Raw genomic sequence first — 17,534 nt, forward strand, 5'->3', positions numbered from 1 at the left:
CCTCCTCTCTTGAATTCTTCTCCCACATAGATGAAAACATAATTTTCCTCAGAAGTTTTATCACATCACTTTCTTGTTTAGAAATTATCAGTGGCTCTCTATTGTCTCCAAGATACAAACTCCTCAGCTAGACAATTTAAAATCTTATATCATTTGTCTCTGACCTACCTTTCAGGACTTATTTTTGCAAAAGTATATTTACTTGTAAATTCACTTATAAATATACTTCCATTTATACATTCCCTACTTTAGACAAATTTGCCTTTTTACTTCCCAAACTCAGTATCCCATTTCCCATCTCTGTGCTTTTGTACATGCTGCCATTCAACCCTATTCTTGGACTTCACTCCCCTCCCACCTTCTAATTCAAAGATTCCTTAATGTAACTTTTAATGTAATTTTTTAATGTAACTTCCTTCCTTAACTTCCTTTGTATTGCATTTCCTGTTTTTTTTAAGTTGCTAATATTCTCTTCCAATTTATAGACTATCTTTTATTGCCTTATCTGATTTACATGTATTCTCCTGTAAAATGTATGCAAGGGCCAAAATTGTCTTTGTATCTATACACAGAGGTAGGCATATAAAAATACTTTAATAAGTTATAAATTTAATTTATGTTGTGGAAGGGATTTCTAGTCACCAATGAACTCATAACTGTGTGGGGGGGGGAAAGGGGGGAGCGGTTAGGCTAGATGGCCTTTAGATACCCTTCCAAATTAATTTTTCTTCCTTAAGTCATGCTGAATCTTTTCTTAAGAGCAAAAGATCAGGTTAACTTTTGTGCTAAAGCTTTCCACAATCACTTAAAGCTCCAAGTATGATGTCGTGGGGAAAGGCTGCTCTTTCTCAGGATATCTCATGTCTTAGACTTTTATCTCTCCACCAAGCCTCAACTCTCACCTAGAATTGATATTATCCAATATTTTAAAAAAAGACTAGATAACAGTGCCACAACATTTATCTAGGAAGAGCGATGGGAAATGAAACAGATCGGTGGTTAAATATGTTTGACCATTTTCTCCCATGTGACAAAGCAGCCTGGGCCATCTCTAGAGACCTTGCAGGATGGGGAGAGGTACAATAAAGGAATAACTGAATTTAGAATTGGAAAAGAAGGAACATTCAAAACCCTTCATAACTTATCACATACACGCACACACACAGCCTTCTTACACCTTTCTCTCCAAATTTTACTCTTTTGTCCAGTAACACTGGTTATCTCCTGAGTGTTCCAAAAAAGAGAGACTAAATTAACTAGCCATTTTCTTTGGTTGTCCCTCATTGCTCCTATACTCCAACTATCAACCTCTCTAACTTTCTTTAACTCCCAACTAAAATCCTACCTCTACAGAAAATCTTTCCCCGACTCTGTTAATTATTTCCAGTTTTCCATTTATACAGCTTGCTTTGTATATATATATTTTTTGCGTGTTGTTTACTCCATTAGTACATTCTCTGAAAGCAGGGCTTGTTTCTCTTTTATTTGTATGCTCTTTGCTCAGCATAGCGCCAGGCACATGGCAGCTCCTTAATAAATATTGATTGATTGATTGATTGATAGAGGTCATCTAGTTCACCATGATCATCACCTCATACGGGAAAGGAAATTGATTCTCAGAGTGAGGTGAAATCTTGTCTACTTGGGGTAAAATAGATGCAGGTCAAAGTCAGCATTTAAATAACACTTCTGACTCCGGTGTATTGTTCTATCTATTAAACTGCACGGGTTCCCAAGAACAAAAGGCTCGTAAGACAAAGTCACCCAATGTGTTAAATCTGGCCAGGACCAGAGGCTCTTATTACGTGCGCTAAGGATACAAGTAAAAACAGAAAGAAAACAAACAAACAAAAACAAGTCCTGCCTTTCTTAAGTTCCTGCCTGAGTCAGGGTTTGGTTTAGCTTTTCCTTTCTATTTAGGCGGGGACCAGTTTGTCATTGCGTGGGTGGAAAGGGCACTCTCGTCCATCCCCAACGATCCCGACGCACAGTCCAGGGCAGGAAATTAGGCAGCGGGATTATAATCTGCACCCAAATCTCCTAGTCTCAATTCGGAGTCAATATCCCTACTGAAAAGTGTCCTGCCCTAGTTTAAAGGCGCCTGGGACTACAGGTCCCCGAAAGCATTGCGGCCCCGGCGCTGACCACGGATTGGCTGCGCGGGCCTCGCCCCCGCCCCGCCTCTCCTGAGTTCGGATCTCTCCGAGGGGGTACATAGGAACTGAGCTAGCGCGGATCAGTTAGTGGCTGGGAGTCCTCGGGGCAGGAGCGCGCTGACTGTCTCCCGGGCCCATGGCTGCACGGTCAGTGTCCCGGACGGTGCGGGGGCTGCTGCGGGCTGCCGGCAGGGGCTGCAGCTCCGGGGGCCCCGTGACGCTGCCTCGGAGCGGGGGGCCGGCTCTGCCAGAAGCGCAGGTGAGCGAGCGCCTTCGGGCGTCCAGCGTTCCTTGGGGAGATGCATCCCCGCGCCGGCCCCGCCAGCGCCGGCCCCGCCAGCGCCGGCCTCTGGGGCTGTTTTGCAGGCGGCCCCTGAGCCCTCAGAAAGCGGGGAGGAGCCAGAAAGGAATGGATGCGCGCCGCGGCTGGGCTGGGGCGTAGGGCGGCAGGAAGGAGCTCCCCTGCGGCTTTGCAGAGCCTTGGACTCCCAAGTTTACCGACTTTTGCTAGAAGGGAAGTCGGAGACCCTGTGGTCCAAACGCAGTCTGTCCCTGACCTCCCAGTCTGTCCCTGACCTCTCCGACTCTGGCTCTGTATCTGAGATAAAGGAGTATGGGGTGTTGCTTGTTCCCCGAGCTCTGATTAACTGGGACTGTAGAGACTTTGCAGATTGGTGTTGGACTATGGCACCGGGCTTCATTGAAGCATCCGTCTCGCGTGGTGTCATAAATAGTGCTTTCTCTTTCCAGACCTTCCTCCCGCAGGGGAGAAGCGGGCTCGCGCTGCTCCGAGTCAAGCCCATTATCTCTTTCACAGGTCGGGTTCCCCCTTGCCAAGTACCCTTCTGATTAGACAAAGGCTATGGATGGTGTTACATAATATTCTTTGTCATTAGGATTTGTTTTAAGTTTACAGGAAAAGTTTATCAGGTAAGCAGTGAAGGAGTAAAGTCCCCAGTCCTCTGGTGAGAATCCCTTCCTGTTTGGGGGCAGTCTGTAATGGAGAGGGCTTCTTCCCTTGGGTGGGAACCCCGTACTTGGATGTAGAGAGCCCACACTATACACAACTAATGGATATAGAAGGCTGGGCACCTCATGGGGCAATGTGTCTCTGACCTGCCCTCTCAAAAAGACTAAAAATGTCCCTTTGCTTGCATGTCGTATGTGTTTGTGTGTGTGTGTGTGTCTTTCTTAACTCAGACCCCAGTTAAATGGTCATCAGCCCAAAGATTAGCAGGGACTTGTGCTAAGGACTTTGTAAATATCGTTACTAGCCTCTGACCTCAGTTGGTCAGAGCAAGACAAGTTTGACAAGTTCCTAAACTGACGCTGTGTCTCCCCTCCTCTCCCATCACATTGTGGACCATTACTCCCATGCTACTCCTATCAGACTGGAAGGTCCCTAAAAGCATGGACTTTTATCACCAAACTGGAAGTTCCTTCAAGGCCCTGAGTTTCTTTTAATTTTTTTTTTCTTTATTCTCCTTTCTTTCTATTAGGGTGTTAGGTGCTACAGTGGATAGAGTTCCTGTCCTGAAGTCAGGAGACTCATCCGAGTTCAAATTTGGCCTCAGACACTTATTAACTGAATGATCTTGGGCAAGTCACTTAATCCTGTTTTCCTTGGTTTCCTGAGCTGTCAAATGATCATTGCACAGTCCTGTGTGCAATGGGGAACCATCTCCTGGTTTACCAAAAGAAGGAAATGGTAAACCACTGCAGTATCTTTACCAAGAAAACCCCAAATGGGTTCACAAAGAGTCAGAAGTGACTAAAACAACTAAACAACAATGACAACTATTTCTCAAATTGTTTAATAATGCAAGATTTTGTCAAGAAAAATTGGGTAAATAATTGTTGCCTATCTTAAAGGAGATTATTGAGTAACTTGCTCTATGGGTAATTGCTGGAGTAGAGGATATAAAAATGAACATGGAAGTCTCTACTCTCAATATTTTATAGTAAAATAACAGATTTCTGAGTTAGAAGGGGCTTTAGAGATCATCAATTCTGGCCTCTTCATTTTTCTGATAAGGAAAATCTCAGAAAGACCATCAGATGTTAGATATAAAAGTTATCTAGTTTGACCTCTTCATTTTGTTGAAGTAGAAATAGGTCCAGACATTCCCAGCTGATATGGGACATTGTCACTAACTAGGGTGTTTAGACAAACCTTGTTTGATTTTTAGCTATTGATTCTCTTCTTCAAGGGTGATTTTGATGGTTCAGGGGATGTAAAATAAGCAATAAACTCCGTAACAGAAGTCCTGACTCCAAGATCACAGATTTTGTGACTTGAAATGGCAAATAAAAAAGAAAGAAAGAAACAGGTCCAGAGAAGTTAATCGACTTACCTGGAGTCACACAGGATCTACATAAGAGGCACAGGATTCTCTGACTAAGATCTAGAATTCTTTCTACACATTGCTCTGCTTCTTGGGCACTTATTATATATTGTTATTTTATATATGCACTTATATTCATTCACTTATACATGTACTATTTACTGTTGCTAATTATCTTTGTGTGTATATCAACATATGTAGTGGGATTTCAGAGGAGGGAGATGTCTATATGGTTAGGATTTTTATGGCTGTCACAGTAGGTCTCCTGTACCTATACATGTCCCACCAAGATGATGAGGACACAGCATTGGGGAAAAACCAGCTATAGTTAGTTAAATAAATAAATAGGGAATAAAACATTTATTAAGTGAATACTATGTGATAGGCACTATGCTAAGCACTAAAAAAATAAAGAAAGGGTCCCTATAAACAGGGTCCCTAGCCTCCTCATTCTGACGGAGATGATATGCAACCAACTATGTACATTCAAGATGTACAGGTATATAGATATAAATATATAGTGCTGTGTATTACAGCTAGAAAGGGACTTCAATGAATATCTTTTTTGCAGATGAGGCAACTGAATCTCAGAGGAGTAAAACTAATTAAATAGTTGCTGAATTACTTAACTAGTTAAAACTGAAGTAGGTAATCCAGGGTAACAACTAATTAGTGGCAGAGTTGGGTCTTTAAAAGTTTAGTATCGAGAATCAATAGCACTGTTATCTTGAGAGTTACTTGTAGCTAAGAGATAATGCTTGTTTATCTTTAAAAGAAAGACGCCCCCATTGTATGTGTATGAAGAAACTTTTTTACATATATAAATTCTTGAGCCAGTGTTGATGTAAGCTGCCTTGGTCTGTGGGTACATGGCTTCATGGGAGCCTGAAACCCCAACAGTAGTGATTTAAGATCTAGTATGTTAGGGGCCTGGTTCCTTATTTCATCTCCTCTGCTCTTTTTGGTTCTTGTGCCCTTGGGGAAGCAAACTCAGGGTCACTGCCCTTTGGACCTGACACTCCCTCGTTTGGTCTTGCTGTCTTTGCAACCACAGGGAATTTGGCATGGAAAATGCCAAAATGGAGTATTTATGCATTTATAATTTACTGCCTGAGCCCCTAGTTTTAGGTTAGGATGGATGGGAGCTACTACGGTGGGATTATTGGGAGATGGAAAGGATAAGACACCAAGGAGTTCAAAGTTATTAAGCATGTTGGGTTAGATTTTGGGGTTTTTTGGTAGTCAGAGAGGAATGTTTACTTTCTTATGTATGTGATTGCATTCGTAGGTATGTATGTGTGTCTTTCTCTTTTTGTCTCTCTGTCTTTGTCTCTGTCTCTGTCACTGTGTGTGTGCCTGTGTCTCTCTTTGTTTTTCTCTCTGTCTCTATCTCTGTTTGTCTTTCTGTTTCTGTCTGTCTCTCTCTCAGAAGTTTATCTGGGCATATGGGGATAGGAGGAGTTAGAGTATAGCAGAATCTGAGTAAACCACAAGTTGTACCCCTCAAGTGAAATTTCCCTGGCCCTCCATGCCTTTCATTATTGCTTTACTCCCTTCCTGCTGAATCATTTCCCTTGGCTTTCTCACCTTCTTCAGTTTCTGGTTTCTTAGATTTCACTTTCCTATTCCCTCCACCCCCTAAACTCTCACCACTCATGGTGGCTTAATCTGTCTTCCAGGGTAGAATCAGGAGTGGGACACTTAGGCCCTAAGGGAGGTAGGAGACCAGGATAGCTGTTTTAAAGGGAAGAGAGGAAAAAAAAAAAAAACCAGAAACAAACAATCCCAAACCCTGGAATAAACATGAATTCCCTAGGTATCTTGGATCCTTGGCTCAAGTTGTTCAGACAAAGATCAGGGATTTGGAAAGGAGAGCTCAGGAGGCAGGAACGTGGGCATGTGTCCAGGATAACACTGGTTTCTTCACCTTGCCTGGTGTTCAGGCCCTGAGGATTGCCATGAGTTGGATAACTTTAAGTCATTTTTGTTTAACAGCTGGTATTGAGAAGGAGGGGGAAGAGATACAGGGCTCAAAATTTAGAACAGGAGTTCTTGGGAGTTCAATGAACATAGTTTTAAAATATAAATACAGATAATTATATATCAATATAATTGGTTTTTGTTATCCTATGTATTTTATGTTTTTAAAAACATTCTGAGAAGAGGTCTGTGAGCATTGCCATACTATCTAAGAGGTTCATATTATAGAAAGATTAAGAACTCCTGAGTTAGAGGATACTAACATCACTTGAAGAATTTCAGCTGCCTATAACAATAGAGATTAACATCTAGTTAGCAATAATTGTTTAAAACAGGGAGCTACCATATGATGGACTGTGTTAAGCTCCCTTTACCTCCCCTTCTCCTCTTAGTTCCTGATTAATTGATGAGGTAATAGTCTATGCCCTAACAGCAAAATATTCTTAGCTCTGGTGCTAGTGGAATGACCAAGGAGAATCTGAAAGGATGGGGGAAGCAGCCTGATTTCTCCCTTCAATTATCTAGAGCTTTCTAGTAACCTAGCCATACCTGTCCACCTCCACAAAAAAAAAGACACCTTTATTAGATGTGTCATCTAAACATATAAACTCTTCTTTCCTCCATGAGATAGGCATAGTGGCACTCATTCAACATGCATTTATTAAATGCATATTGTATACAAAATACTATATTCATCACAGAAAGTATAACAAAATTTAGAGAACACTTAGTCCCTATCCTTATGAGACGCATGGTCTGGCAAAAGGATTAATCACATTGATAGTCACAACAATATATGCCAATTATTATTCAACAAGCATTTATTATTACCTGTATTACAGAAAAAAAAAACAGCAGAGAGTATTGAAGAACCAACTTCATTAACAGGAAGATCTAAGTGCAAGTCTGCTATTTGGTTGTGTCCAACTCTATGTGACTCTGTGGACTATAACTGTGCATGGGATTTTCTTGACAAGGATGCTGGAGTGGTTTATTTTACAGATGGGGAAACTGAGGCAAACAGGGTTAAGTGACTTGCCCTGGATCATACCGCTAAGTAAGCATCAGGTCTTCCTTCCAATTCCCTGAACTACTTAGCTGCCTCCTAGGTTTCAAATCCACTTTTGACATATATTCCCTTATTGTCAGAGCAAGACATTTAACCTAACTTAAAGACTGTCAGTTGCAGAGCAAGAACCAAACTATATTGATGGAGGGGTTGTTTCCTACTAAGGAAACCATAGGTTTGGTCTCCTTCATCTCCTTAGGCATTCCCACAATCCCCCAAAGGCCAGGTACAGGGACTGGCTACTGAGCAGCACAGACTGAGCAGACTTGGTGCTTTTCTCCCCAGCGGGCATTAGAGGTCATGCCAACAGAAAAACCCCAGTCCCTCCAGTACACCCTGAGGTGTAGTCATTTGGTAACAAAGGAATGGATTCATGGCTGTCTTGTTCTGGGTTGGGACACCTGTAAAGAATGCTGGAGTAGCTTCTTTACACTGTAATAAGTCATTCAGGCACAGCCCAGGGCAAACCTTGATTATTGCTCATATCCTGCATGCTCTAGGCCTTTACCCAACTAATGTGTCTTTTTTTTTTTAAACCACAACTCATTGATATTACTCCCCTTCATATACTCTATGGCCCAGGAAAACTGGACTTCCTGCTGTTCTTTACACTAACATTCATTGACATAATATCTTCATCATTCTGCTTCTTATACAGCTCCCCTGTACCTTGGGTAACTAGGTGGTGCAATAGAGACAGCACGAAGCTTGCAGTCAGGAAGACTCATCTTCTTGAGTTCAAATGTGGCCTCAGACTTTTACTAGCAGTGTGACTCTGGGCAAATCATTTATATCAGTTTCCCCATCTATAAAATGAACTGGAGAAGGAAATGGCAAGCCACTCCAATATTTTTACCAAAAAAAAAAAAAAATTCTAAATGATGTCATACACCACTGAAAAATAACTCAACAAACAACAGCTACTACTACTGTATAATGAGCAGGTATTGGAGTCAGAAAGACCTAAATTCAAATCCAACCTCAGACATTTCCTAGCTGTGTGACTCTGGGCAAATCACTTAAATCTGTTTGCCTCAGTTTCCCCATCTGTAAAATGAACTAGAGAAGGAAATGAAAAGCCATTCCAGTATTTTTACCAAGAAAACCCCTAATGATGTCATATACCACTGAAAAACAACTCAATAAACAACTACTCCTGTAAAATGAGTGGGTGCTTGAGTCAGGAAGACCTAAATTCAAATCCAGCCCCAGAGACATACTAGTTATGTGACTCTGAGCAAGTCATTTCACTTCTATTTACCATAATCCACTGGACAAGGAAATGGCAAACTACTCTAGTATTAAACAAAAAAATACAGCCTTGGATAGTTTGGTCCATGAGGTCCTGACACAGTTTAATAACTGCCTAGAATGAATTCTCTACTGACTTTGGGCTCCCCTTCTAGGCTTAGCTCTTAGCATCTCCAGTGTCTTCAAAGCCTTTCCTAATTCTCTTCTTTTCTTCTCACACTCCCCCCCACAGGGACTCTTTCCATCAGATAACCTGGCATTTATTTTGTATATATTTATGTATGTATATGACCTTCATTAGATTGTAAGCTTCTACAGGGCACACGGTGTTGCAGTCATTCAGCCATTCTGACTTTGTGACCCCATAAGGAGTCTTCTTGTCAAAGATAACTGGAGTGGAGTGCCATTTCTTTCTCCAGTGAATCAGTGCAAATGGAGATTAAATGATTTATTTAAAGTCACACAACCAGCAAATGCCCAAGGTCTTCCTGACTCCTGACCAGCATTGTATCTACTGAGCCACCTAGCTGCCTGACACATAGTAGGTGCTTCATAAGTTGTTGTCTCTCTCAATAGAACATAAACTCAAGAGCAAGGATAATTCCATTTTCCTCTTTCTATCCCTAATTCTGAACTCCTTAATAGTTGAGACTGATCCTTGCTTCTAGGGGTAAGTGAAGATGAATAATAATGAACTCATCTTTTTACAGGGCTAGTACCTAGCCCTTCCTTGAGCCACATACCTACCCCCGAGCTCTCTTCTGTGCTTCCTTCTACTTCTTGGCAATGAGGATGAGTATATGGGGTGTTTAAGAAGGACTAGCATTTCTGGTATGAAAGACTTGCTGAAGCCTTTTCAGAGCTTCTCATCCAACCTTAAAGTGCACCTTTCACCCAAATTTTACCTAAAGCTCCAAGAAGCCTGTTTAGCAGCCACACCCTGGCATACTATCTTGGGCTAAACCAATAGAAGCTAATGGACAGGTCCCAAACCCATTGCTGAGTTAGAGGTATGTCTACTCCTAGCATGTGAAGACTTTCCCTTGGAAGAATGGGTAAATGAGGACAGATTATTCCAATAGCCACAAAGGCAGCTGAAACGAGAAATTGAAGATGACCTTGGCCATCACCAGTCATCTTAACTTTTATCCTATTACTGGATTTTAATGACTCTGAAATAGAGAAGCTGATGACTCTGCAAATCTGCCTCGATTAAATTCAATTCGTGCACAAATAGAGACATCATCTGGGATGTCATTTGTCCTCATCAAAAACAAGGGAAAAACAACAGACTAGCAACAACAACAACATTTTCTTATCAGGAAAGATGATGGGGACAAAGCCAGAAATATGTGATGAGGCACAGAGGGAAAGAAAGTCTAGATTTGTCAGTCAGTCAGCTAACAATGATTCAGCCTTACTATGTATGTGATTGCTATCCTCAAGGAGCTCCCATTCTAATGGAAATGTAAATGGAACATGATCTCAAAAGGTACTAGAATTGGTGAGTAGCAGGAGAGGCTTCTTGCAGAAAATTAGATTTGATTAAGTCTTGAGGGAAGCCTGGAAAATCAGGAGGTAAAGAGGAGGAGAGAGAAAATTCCAAGTGGATAGCCAGGGAAATGTAGTCAGAAAATGGAGGACCCACAAGAAGGCCAGTGTCAGTAAATCAAATGGCATGTGGAAATGAGAAAAAGAAAACTGGAAATATAGCAAGGGACTTGGTTGTGAAAGATTTCCAAAACCAAATAGGATTTTTTTTTTGATCCTAGAAGGAATAGGAGCCATTGTAGTATATTGCGTTGGGGGAGGAATGTAGCATGGTCAGGTTTGCAAGAAGGTTGTTTTGGGAGCTGAGTAGAGAATGGAGGGAAATGGGAAAGAATTGAGGCAGGGAGACCAACCAGAATACTATTCCAAAGTCCAGGAACCTCACACCCTGGATGTTCTGCCAGGTAGCCTGACCTCAAAGGTATGATTGATTTGGGATGGGATCCTACTCTGTTGCCTACTCCCTGAACTCCCATCTCCTTTTATATCTGAAATCCCACTAATTCCTTTAACCCTCTGCTTGCCTCTCCCTTTCCTCCCTCCAGAGTCCTCCCTGCTGATAGCTCTTTAGGGCTAAAGTGTCTGGAAACTTAGAAATAGTAAGTAATTAAGGGGTGGGAGGAGAGACAAGAGTGGAATGGTAGAAATTTCTAGGTACCGAGATGAGAAATAACTACCGGCACCTCCTCCTCTTTTTTCTCTTCCCCCTTCCTTCTCCTCCTCCCACACTGCCTCTTTCTTCTTTTCCTCCTCCTCCTCCTCTTCCTTTTTCTTCCTTCCATTCTTCCTTCCTTCCTTCATCATCATCATCATTTTTTATTCCTCCTCTTCCTCTTTCTCCTCCTCCCTCTTCTTCCTCTTTCCCCTTCTTTTCTTTGTTTTTCTTCTTATTTTATCATTGTTATCATCTGGCTTCCATATAGCCTCTTAAAGTTTTCAAAACGCTTTACATATGCTGTATCACTTGCTATAATAGAAAGAACTCTGAAGTTGAAGTCTGATGGTTTGAAGTGAACTGGGCCAAGTCAATTAAATTGTAAGCATTTATTAAGTTATCTATTAGGAGCCACACTTTGTGATAAGCAATGAGAATAAAAACAAAAATGAAACAGTCCTTCTGCCTTCAGGGAATTTACATTCTAATGGGGAACATATCAGTGAATAAGTATAACAAAACAGATATAAGATAGCCTTGGACAAATAAGTAAGAGGACCAGGGGGGACCTCATGTAGAAGGTCTCACTTGAATTACATCTTGAAGGAAATCAGGGATTTGAAGAAGGGAAGGTGAGGGAGTACATTCCAGACATAGGGCCACAATATACAGACTCAGAAAGAGGAGATGGAAAGTTGTATGTGGGTGGAGGGAAATAATGTTTAAGAAATCTCAAAAGGTAGAATGGGGCCCTGTTGCAAAGAGCTCTAGAATCCAAACAGAATAATTCATATTTGATCCTAAAGGCCATTGGGAGACAATGGATTTTATTGAATCCATGGGATTTAGAAAGAATCCTTTGGCAACTTTATGGTGGAGGATTTGGAGTTTAAAAAAAAAAAAAAGTCCTAAGGCTGGGAAATCAATTTGAAAAGTATTGCAATACTCCAGGCAAGGAATAATTAGGACCTATTTGTAATGATCCCATTATTTGAGAGAAGGGCATGTGTTCAAAAGGAGGTTAAAAAAAGGAAAAGAAATTTTTTCTAACTTATTAAATATTTGCAATGTTCAAAACATTGTGCTATCAGAGAAAGGGAGAAATAAGTAAAGCTTCAACTTTGTTTTCTTCTAAATTCTCAATTTAAATACTAGATAAAGAGAGTGTTTCCATATAAAAGGTTTTACAGAAGAGGATTATTTATGTTTGAATTTTGGGTCTCTGTTTTCTGCTTCTTGTTTTTCTTTTAACATTGTAACATTCAAAGTTGTTTAATCTGTAACTGTATTTCTTTCTCTGCTCTTTTGTGCATTTAAAAATAAAAACTAATTTTTTATTTCCTTTTTTTGTGTTTGTCTATCCCTATTCCTTCTTTCCTTCCCATTCCATTCCAATTGAAAAAAAAAGGAGGAAAATCAAAGTCCTTCTTGTGAACATGCATAGCCAAGTAAAACAAATTACTGAATTAGCTGTGTCTGAAAATGTATTTCTTATTCTGTATCATGGGACTAGTTCCTTTCTCAATGGATGGGTAGCATGTTTTATTCTGTATCCTCGGGAATCATGTCAGTTTATTACATTGATCAGGGTTGTTAGGGCTTTCAAAGTTGTCTATCTTGATAATGTTATTGCAGAAATTCTTCTCTTAGCTGTTCACTTAATTATCAGTTCATAGAATTATTCTCAGGTTTCTTTGGTGAAATAATATACTATTGCATTCATCATAATTTGCTTAAGACACTCCCAGATTAATGTGCATCTTCCTTAGTTTCTGGTTCTTTGTGAAAACAAAAAGAGCTATCTTAAATATTTTTGTCCATTTTGATCTTTTTCTTCTCTCTTTGATAGCTGTGGGAATATGGGTCTAATAGTGTTATCCTAAGGTAAAGAATATTTAGAATTTACTAACTTTTGTGGTATGGATCCCTGCATACTTTTAAAGAAGATACATGAATGAAAGTTCAAATAACATTTATCATTATAGTCACATGGATGACTGAGAACATAAGAAAAATGAACATTTAGGTGGAAGCAAGAAAGAAACCAGGAATATAAAAAAGTTTCACATGTCTGAAACTTGTTATTTATTAATTTTTAACCCAATCTGAAAAATGAGTGTTTTAACTTTAAATAGTTGCACCAAACTGACCTTTTGTTCTTGATCTTGTTCAACTGCTTCTGGTTATATAACGTAACTTTTGTTGCTGTTATTGTTGACTTTACATGATTATAGCTGCCTTCACAGGTTTTGTTTTGGAGTTCTTTTGGCTCTGCTTTCTTTGCTTGGAGTCAAATCAGGTGAATTTCTGTGAATTTTTCATACTACTTGATTCTTAAAAAAAAAAATAAATAAAGACCAGGTGAATTCACTAGTCTAGTTCCCAGCATTATTGTTATTCTTCAATCATGTCAGTCCTAACCGACTTTTCATAACTTGAACTGAAGACTTCCTGCACACATAGCCAGCTCTTTATCCATTAAATCTTGTGGCCATTTTTTTTAGGGGGGGTTATGGCATAGTGATATTCCTTTGGGCACTAGGTGATGCGGTGGATAAAGTGCTAGATCTGTAGAAACTAAGTCTTATCTTCCTTAAGTTCAGATCTGGTTTCAGACACTTATTGCTGTATGAATGTGGGAAAGTCTTTTAATCCTGTTTTTCTTAGTTTCCTCTTCTATAAAATGGGCCAGAGAAGGAAATGGCAGACCATTCCAGTGTCTTTGCCAAGATGGGGTTGTAAAGCATTAGACAGGACTGAAATGACTGAACATTACCAATAATATTTCATTATATTCATATAACATTTTTTTTCAATCTGTCTCCAATCAGTGAGCAACTAATTTGTTTTTTAGGGTTTTTTTTTGGGGGGAATTCTTTTTTTTTCCTTTACAAATAGTACTCCTGGGAGTATTTTTATAAAGATTAAGCCGTCCTCCTCTTTTCTTCCCCCCCCCAAAGACCTCTTTGGGGTACATATATTCCTAGTAGTGAAACCACTGGATCAAAGGGTATAGGAGTACTATGTTATGAATGCATGTTTATGATTCTAAGTTTATGATTATTAACTTTAAATGAGAAAGATAGACACAACCAGCTATGATATAAGGAAGAGGGAAGGAGAAATTTAAAAGAAAGGTCCAGGAAAAATGCTATGAGGAATTTGAGAAAGAAAAGATTGCTGAGGCTGACAGTAGGGATGAAGTTGTAAGGCTTCCTAGAAGTGGAATCTGAGTTGATCCTTAAAGGGAGAGATTTAAACAAAATGGAAATGAAAAAGAATCCATTCCAGGAATGGTGGGATGGGAGTGAAGACTTAATGGCAGAATTAGATTGGAGAAAGAAGAGCAGTCTATTTTGGCTGGAATGTGCAATATATTTAATTTAGTTATGTAAGACGAGTAATGTCAGATTTTGAATTAATAAATGGATATAAAAATCACTATTAATGCTTACTTTGTGCTAAGCATCTTGCTAAGCACTAAGAATATATATATATATATATATATATATATATATATATATATAAAGCAAACCAGTCCCTACTCTCAAAAAGCTTAAATTCTACCAGGAGGATTCAACACCTTTTGGAGAGTAGTAGCTAGGGAGGGAAAGCTTAAATTCTACCAGGAGGATTCAACACCTTTTGGAGAGTAGTAGCTAGGGAGGGAAATTTTATTTTGGAGTTATAAGCAGGCCTTGTTGTTGTTCCTTCATTTCTTTTACACTAAAACTGTCTTCCCTATTCTCTATTTCCCTATTTGTGTTATCTCTTCCCTTGATTAAGTTCCAAGAAAGTAGAATGGTCCTCTTTGAGAACAAAGGATAAACAATAACAATTGTTTCAGTGACATTTGATTCTTTGTGACTCTGTTTGGGATTTTCTTGGCAAAGATAGTGGAGAGGTTTGCCATTTCCTTCTCCAGTTCATTTTACAGATGAGAAAACTGAGGCAAATAGGGTTAAATGACTTGCCCAGAGTCACACAATTAGTAAATGTCTAAATTCGGGTTTGAACTTATGTCTGTCTCCCTGACTCCAACCCTGGCACTTTATCCACTGTACCATCTAGTTGCCCCTTAAAAGCAGGGGGATGTGCTGGTAAATTACATGGTTTAACAAGTGGTCTTCTGGGGAAAATGTGAGCACAACAAGGTTTTAACTTTAATCCAAATTACTAACATTTTGCCATTACTTTCTTGAGCCTAGACTATCAAGAAAATAATAATTTAAGCTCTGATTTGTAATCTTTGCTGATTTCTAAGGTATAAATTCTCTTGCTGAAAACTTAACAATCAGACAGGAGAAGGTGACTGGAGTCATAAAAGAATAGATTAAGACACCCTTTCCTGAAGCATTGTTTGTATTGATTTGATCCAGGATATCATTGTCTCTGATTCAGGTGGTGTTGAGAAAATGGCAGATAAGAGAGACCACTGAAGGACGGCTAGAGCATGGTATAGTTGGCCCACACATGGGAACTCATCAATTAGAACTTCAGAAGCTTTAGTCCTCCAGAGTACTGTGTCCAGTCCCCTTATCAGGACAGCTGGTAAAATGGTCTTAGAGTGAAGTAGGGAATGTTGGCTGCCAGGATTAAGCTTTATCCTTTATTTGATAGGCAGTGGGAAGTCTGTTCATTATTTGGGTTTTGATGGTGCAGAGTGAATGTCAAAAACAATTGTTTCTGTTTCGGCAAGAAAAGGTTTTCCTTTCCCAGACTGATTTTTTTCTGAAGATAAATTAGGCCATTTTTTGCCTCAATTCTTCTCTAGCCTTTAATTATTGAATAGGCATTGTCTCAATCAATCAGTCAGGGAGACATGAGTTCAAACCCAAACTCAGACATTTACTAGTTGTGTGACCCTGCGCAAATCATTTAACCCTATTTGTCTTAGTTTCCTCATCTGTAAAATGAATTGGAGAAGAAAATAGAAGACCTCTCCAGTATCTTTGCCAAGAAAATCTCCAATAGGGTCACAAAGAATCAAATGTCACTGAAATAATTGTTGTTGTTCATGCTTTGTTATCAAAGAGGACCACTCTATTTTCTTAGAACTCATATCAAGGGAAGAGATAACACATACAGGAAAGTAGTGGCCAGGGAAGGGAGTTTTGATATGAAACAAATGAAATCTGAGAAAAGATCTTAGCTTAAAAAAGTCAAGGTTACCCACTGCATCCAGGGCCAGTGCCAGTTGTTTTGACCTGTATTTTAGCACTGGATTCCAATAACTCTGAAGAGGAGAGTGGAACTGATGACTGTACACCTCTACTTCATGAAAAACCAGTTCACTTGCAAGTCAAGATATCACCTTCCTGATGTCATTAGTTCTCTTCAAGAATGAAGAATGAACAATGACAAAAACTATAATAGTAGGAAGCCATTGATTTTGGAAGACGTCATATCATATTTGTATTCCCTACCTCATTGTTCCTGTGAAGAGGATTTATGAGACAATGGTTCAAAGCCTCTTTAGTTACAAACTATAGAGCATCTGGCTTCAGATACTTGCCAGCTATATGACCCTGGCCAAGTCACTTTACTCTTTGCCTCATTTTCTACATCTGTAAAATAAGCTAGAGAAGGAAAATATCAAACCACTCCAGTACCTCTGCCAGGAAAACCCCAAATGGGCTTAGACAAACCAACGAGTTACAAAGATCAGTACTTCAAAGATATGTGATCTCTTAGGTAGGAGTATTCCTTTCATCAATGCAGATAACAAGATAATTTTGTTGAATTACTATGTCTTCTTATGACTATAATCATTATAGCAATAGTAATATAATAATGATAGGCACTTTTATATTTGATAGAGTGGTAGACTTTGAGTCAGGAAGGAGGCAAAGTGGTAAAATGAAAAGAAAACTAGTTCTGGAGTCTCTGAGTTTAAGCTTTTTGTGTGATTTTTGGCAAATTACACCAAACCCTAGATCATATTTTCCTTATTTGTAAAATGATGGGGTTAGACTACATGACTTCTGAAGTCCACTCTGACCTGAGTCAAGATCCTAATAGTTACTGAGTGAAATCACCTAATTTCTCAGCATTTTAGGCAACTATTTAGGACTTAAGCAGGTAAGACATTGCAAGCCAATGGTACTTAGTTACCTGCAAGAGATGATAACTTTCCCTCTAAGATTGCCTTCCACTTTTCCTTGTTACTTTGTTACAGATGAAGAAACTGAGGCAAACAGTTAAATGACTTGTCAGGACATCAAAGCTATTAAGTGTCTGAGGTCAGATTTAAATTAGGAAGATGAATCTTTCTGACTCTAAGCAATCTGATACAGGTTATGCATGTATAATCATGTAAAACATTTCCCCATTAGTCATGGTTTGAAAAAAGAAATGGAACAAAAGGAAAAAACCCACACTACACACAAAATGGTGAAAACAGTATGCTTTGATCTATTTGAATGCCAGATGTACACTGGCCAAAAAGACTTTTATAGAGAACTTAGAACAGAGCAAGCACTCACTCTTGCTTGTCATCTTGCTGTTACTGTGTTCAGTGTTCTTTT

At 39.5% G+C, this 17,534-nt stretch overlaps 1 protein-coding gene across 3 annotated transcripts in view; it reads left to right on the plus strand.

Annotated features, from left to right (window-relative positions):
• The first annotated feature begins 2,174 nt into the window (after positions 1 to 2,174).
• The window catches only part of MOCS1 (molybdenum cofactor synthesis 1), a 36,881-nt gene continuing 21,521 nt past the window's right edge, over positions 2,175 to 17,534 (plus strand). For 2 of the 3 annotated variants that reach the window (XM_012549036.3, XM_031964903.1), the window contains exon 1: positions 2,175 to 2,415. In XM_012549036.3, coding sequence (XP_012404490.1) covers positions 2,293 to 2,415 — 123 coding nt within the window. In that variant the 5' untranslated portion in view covers positions 2,175 to 2,292. The remainder of the gene's footprint in view (positions 2,416 to 17,534) is intronic. The other variant, XM_012549037.3, reaches the window with a different exon arrangement.

Source organism: Sarcophilus harrisii, chromosome 4, assembly GCF_902635505.1.
Source record: "Sarcophilus harrisii chromosome 4, mSarHar1.11, whole genome shotgun sequence".
Taxonomy (NCBI): domain Eukaryota; kingdom Metazoa; phylum Chordata; class Mammalia; order Dasyuromorphia; family Dasyuridae; genus Sarcophilus; species Sarcophilus harrisii.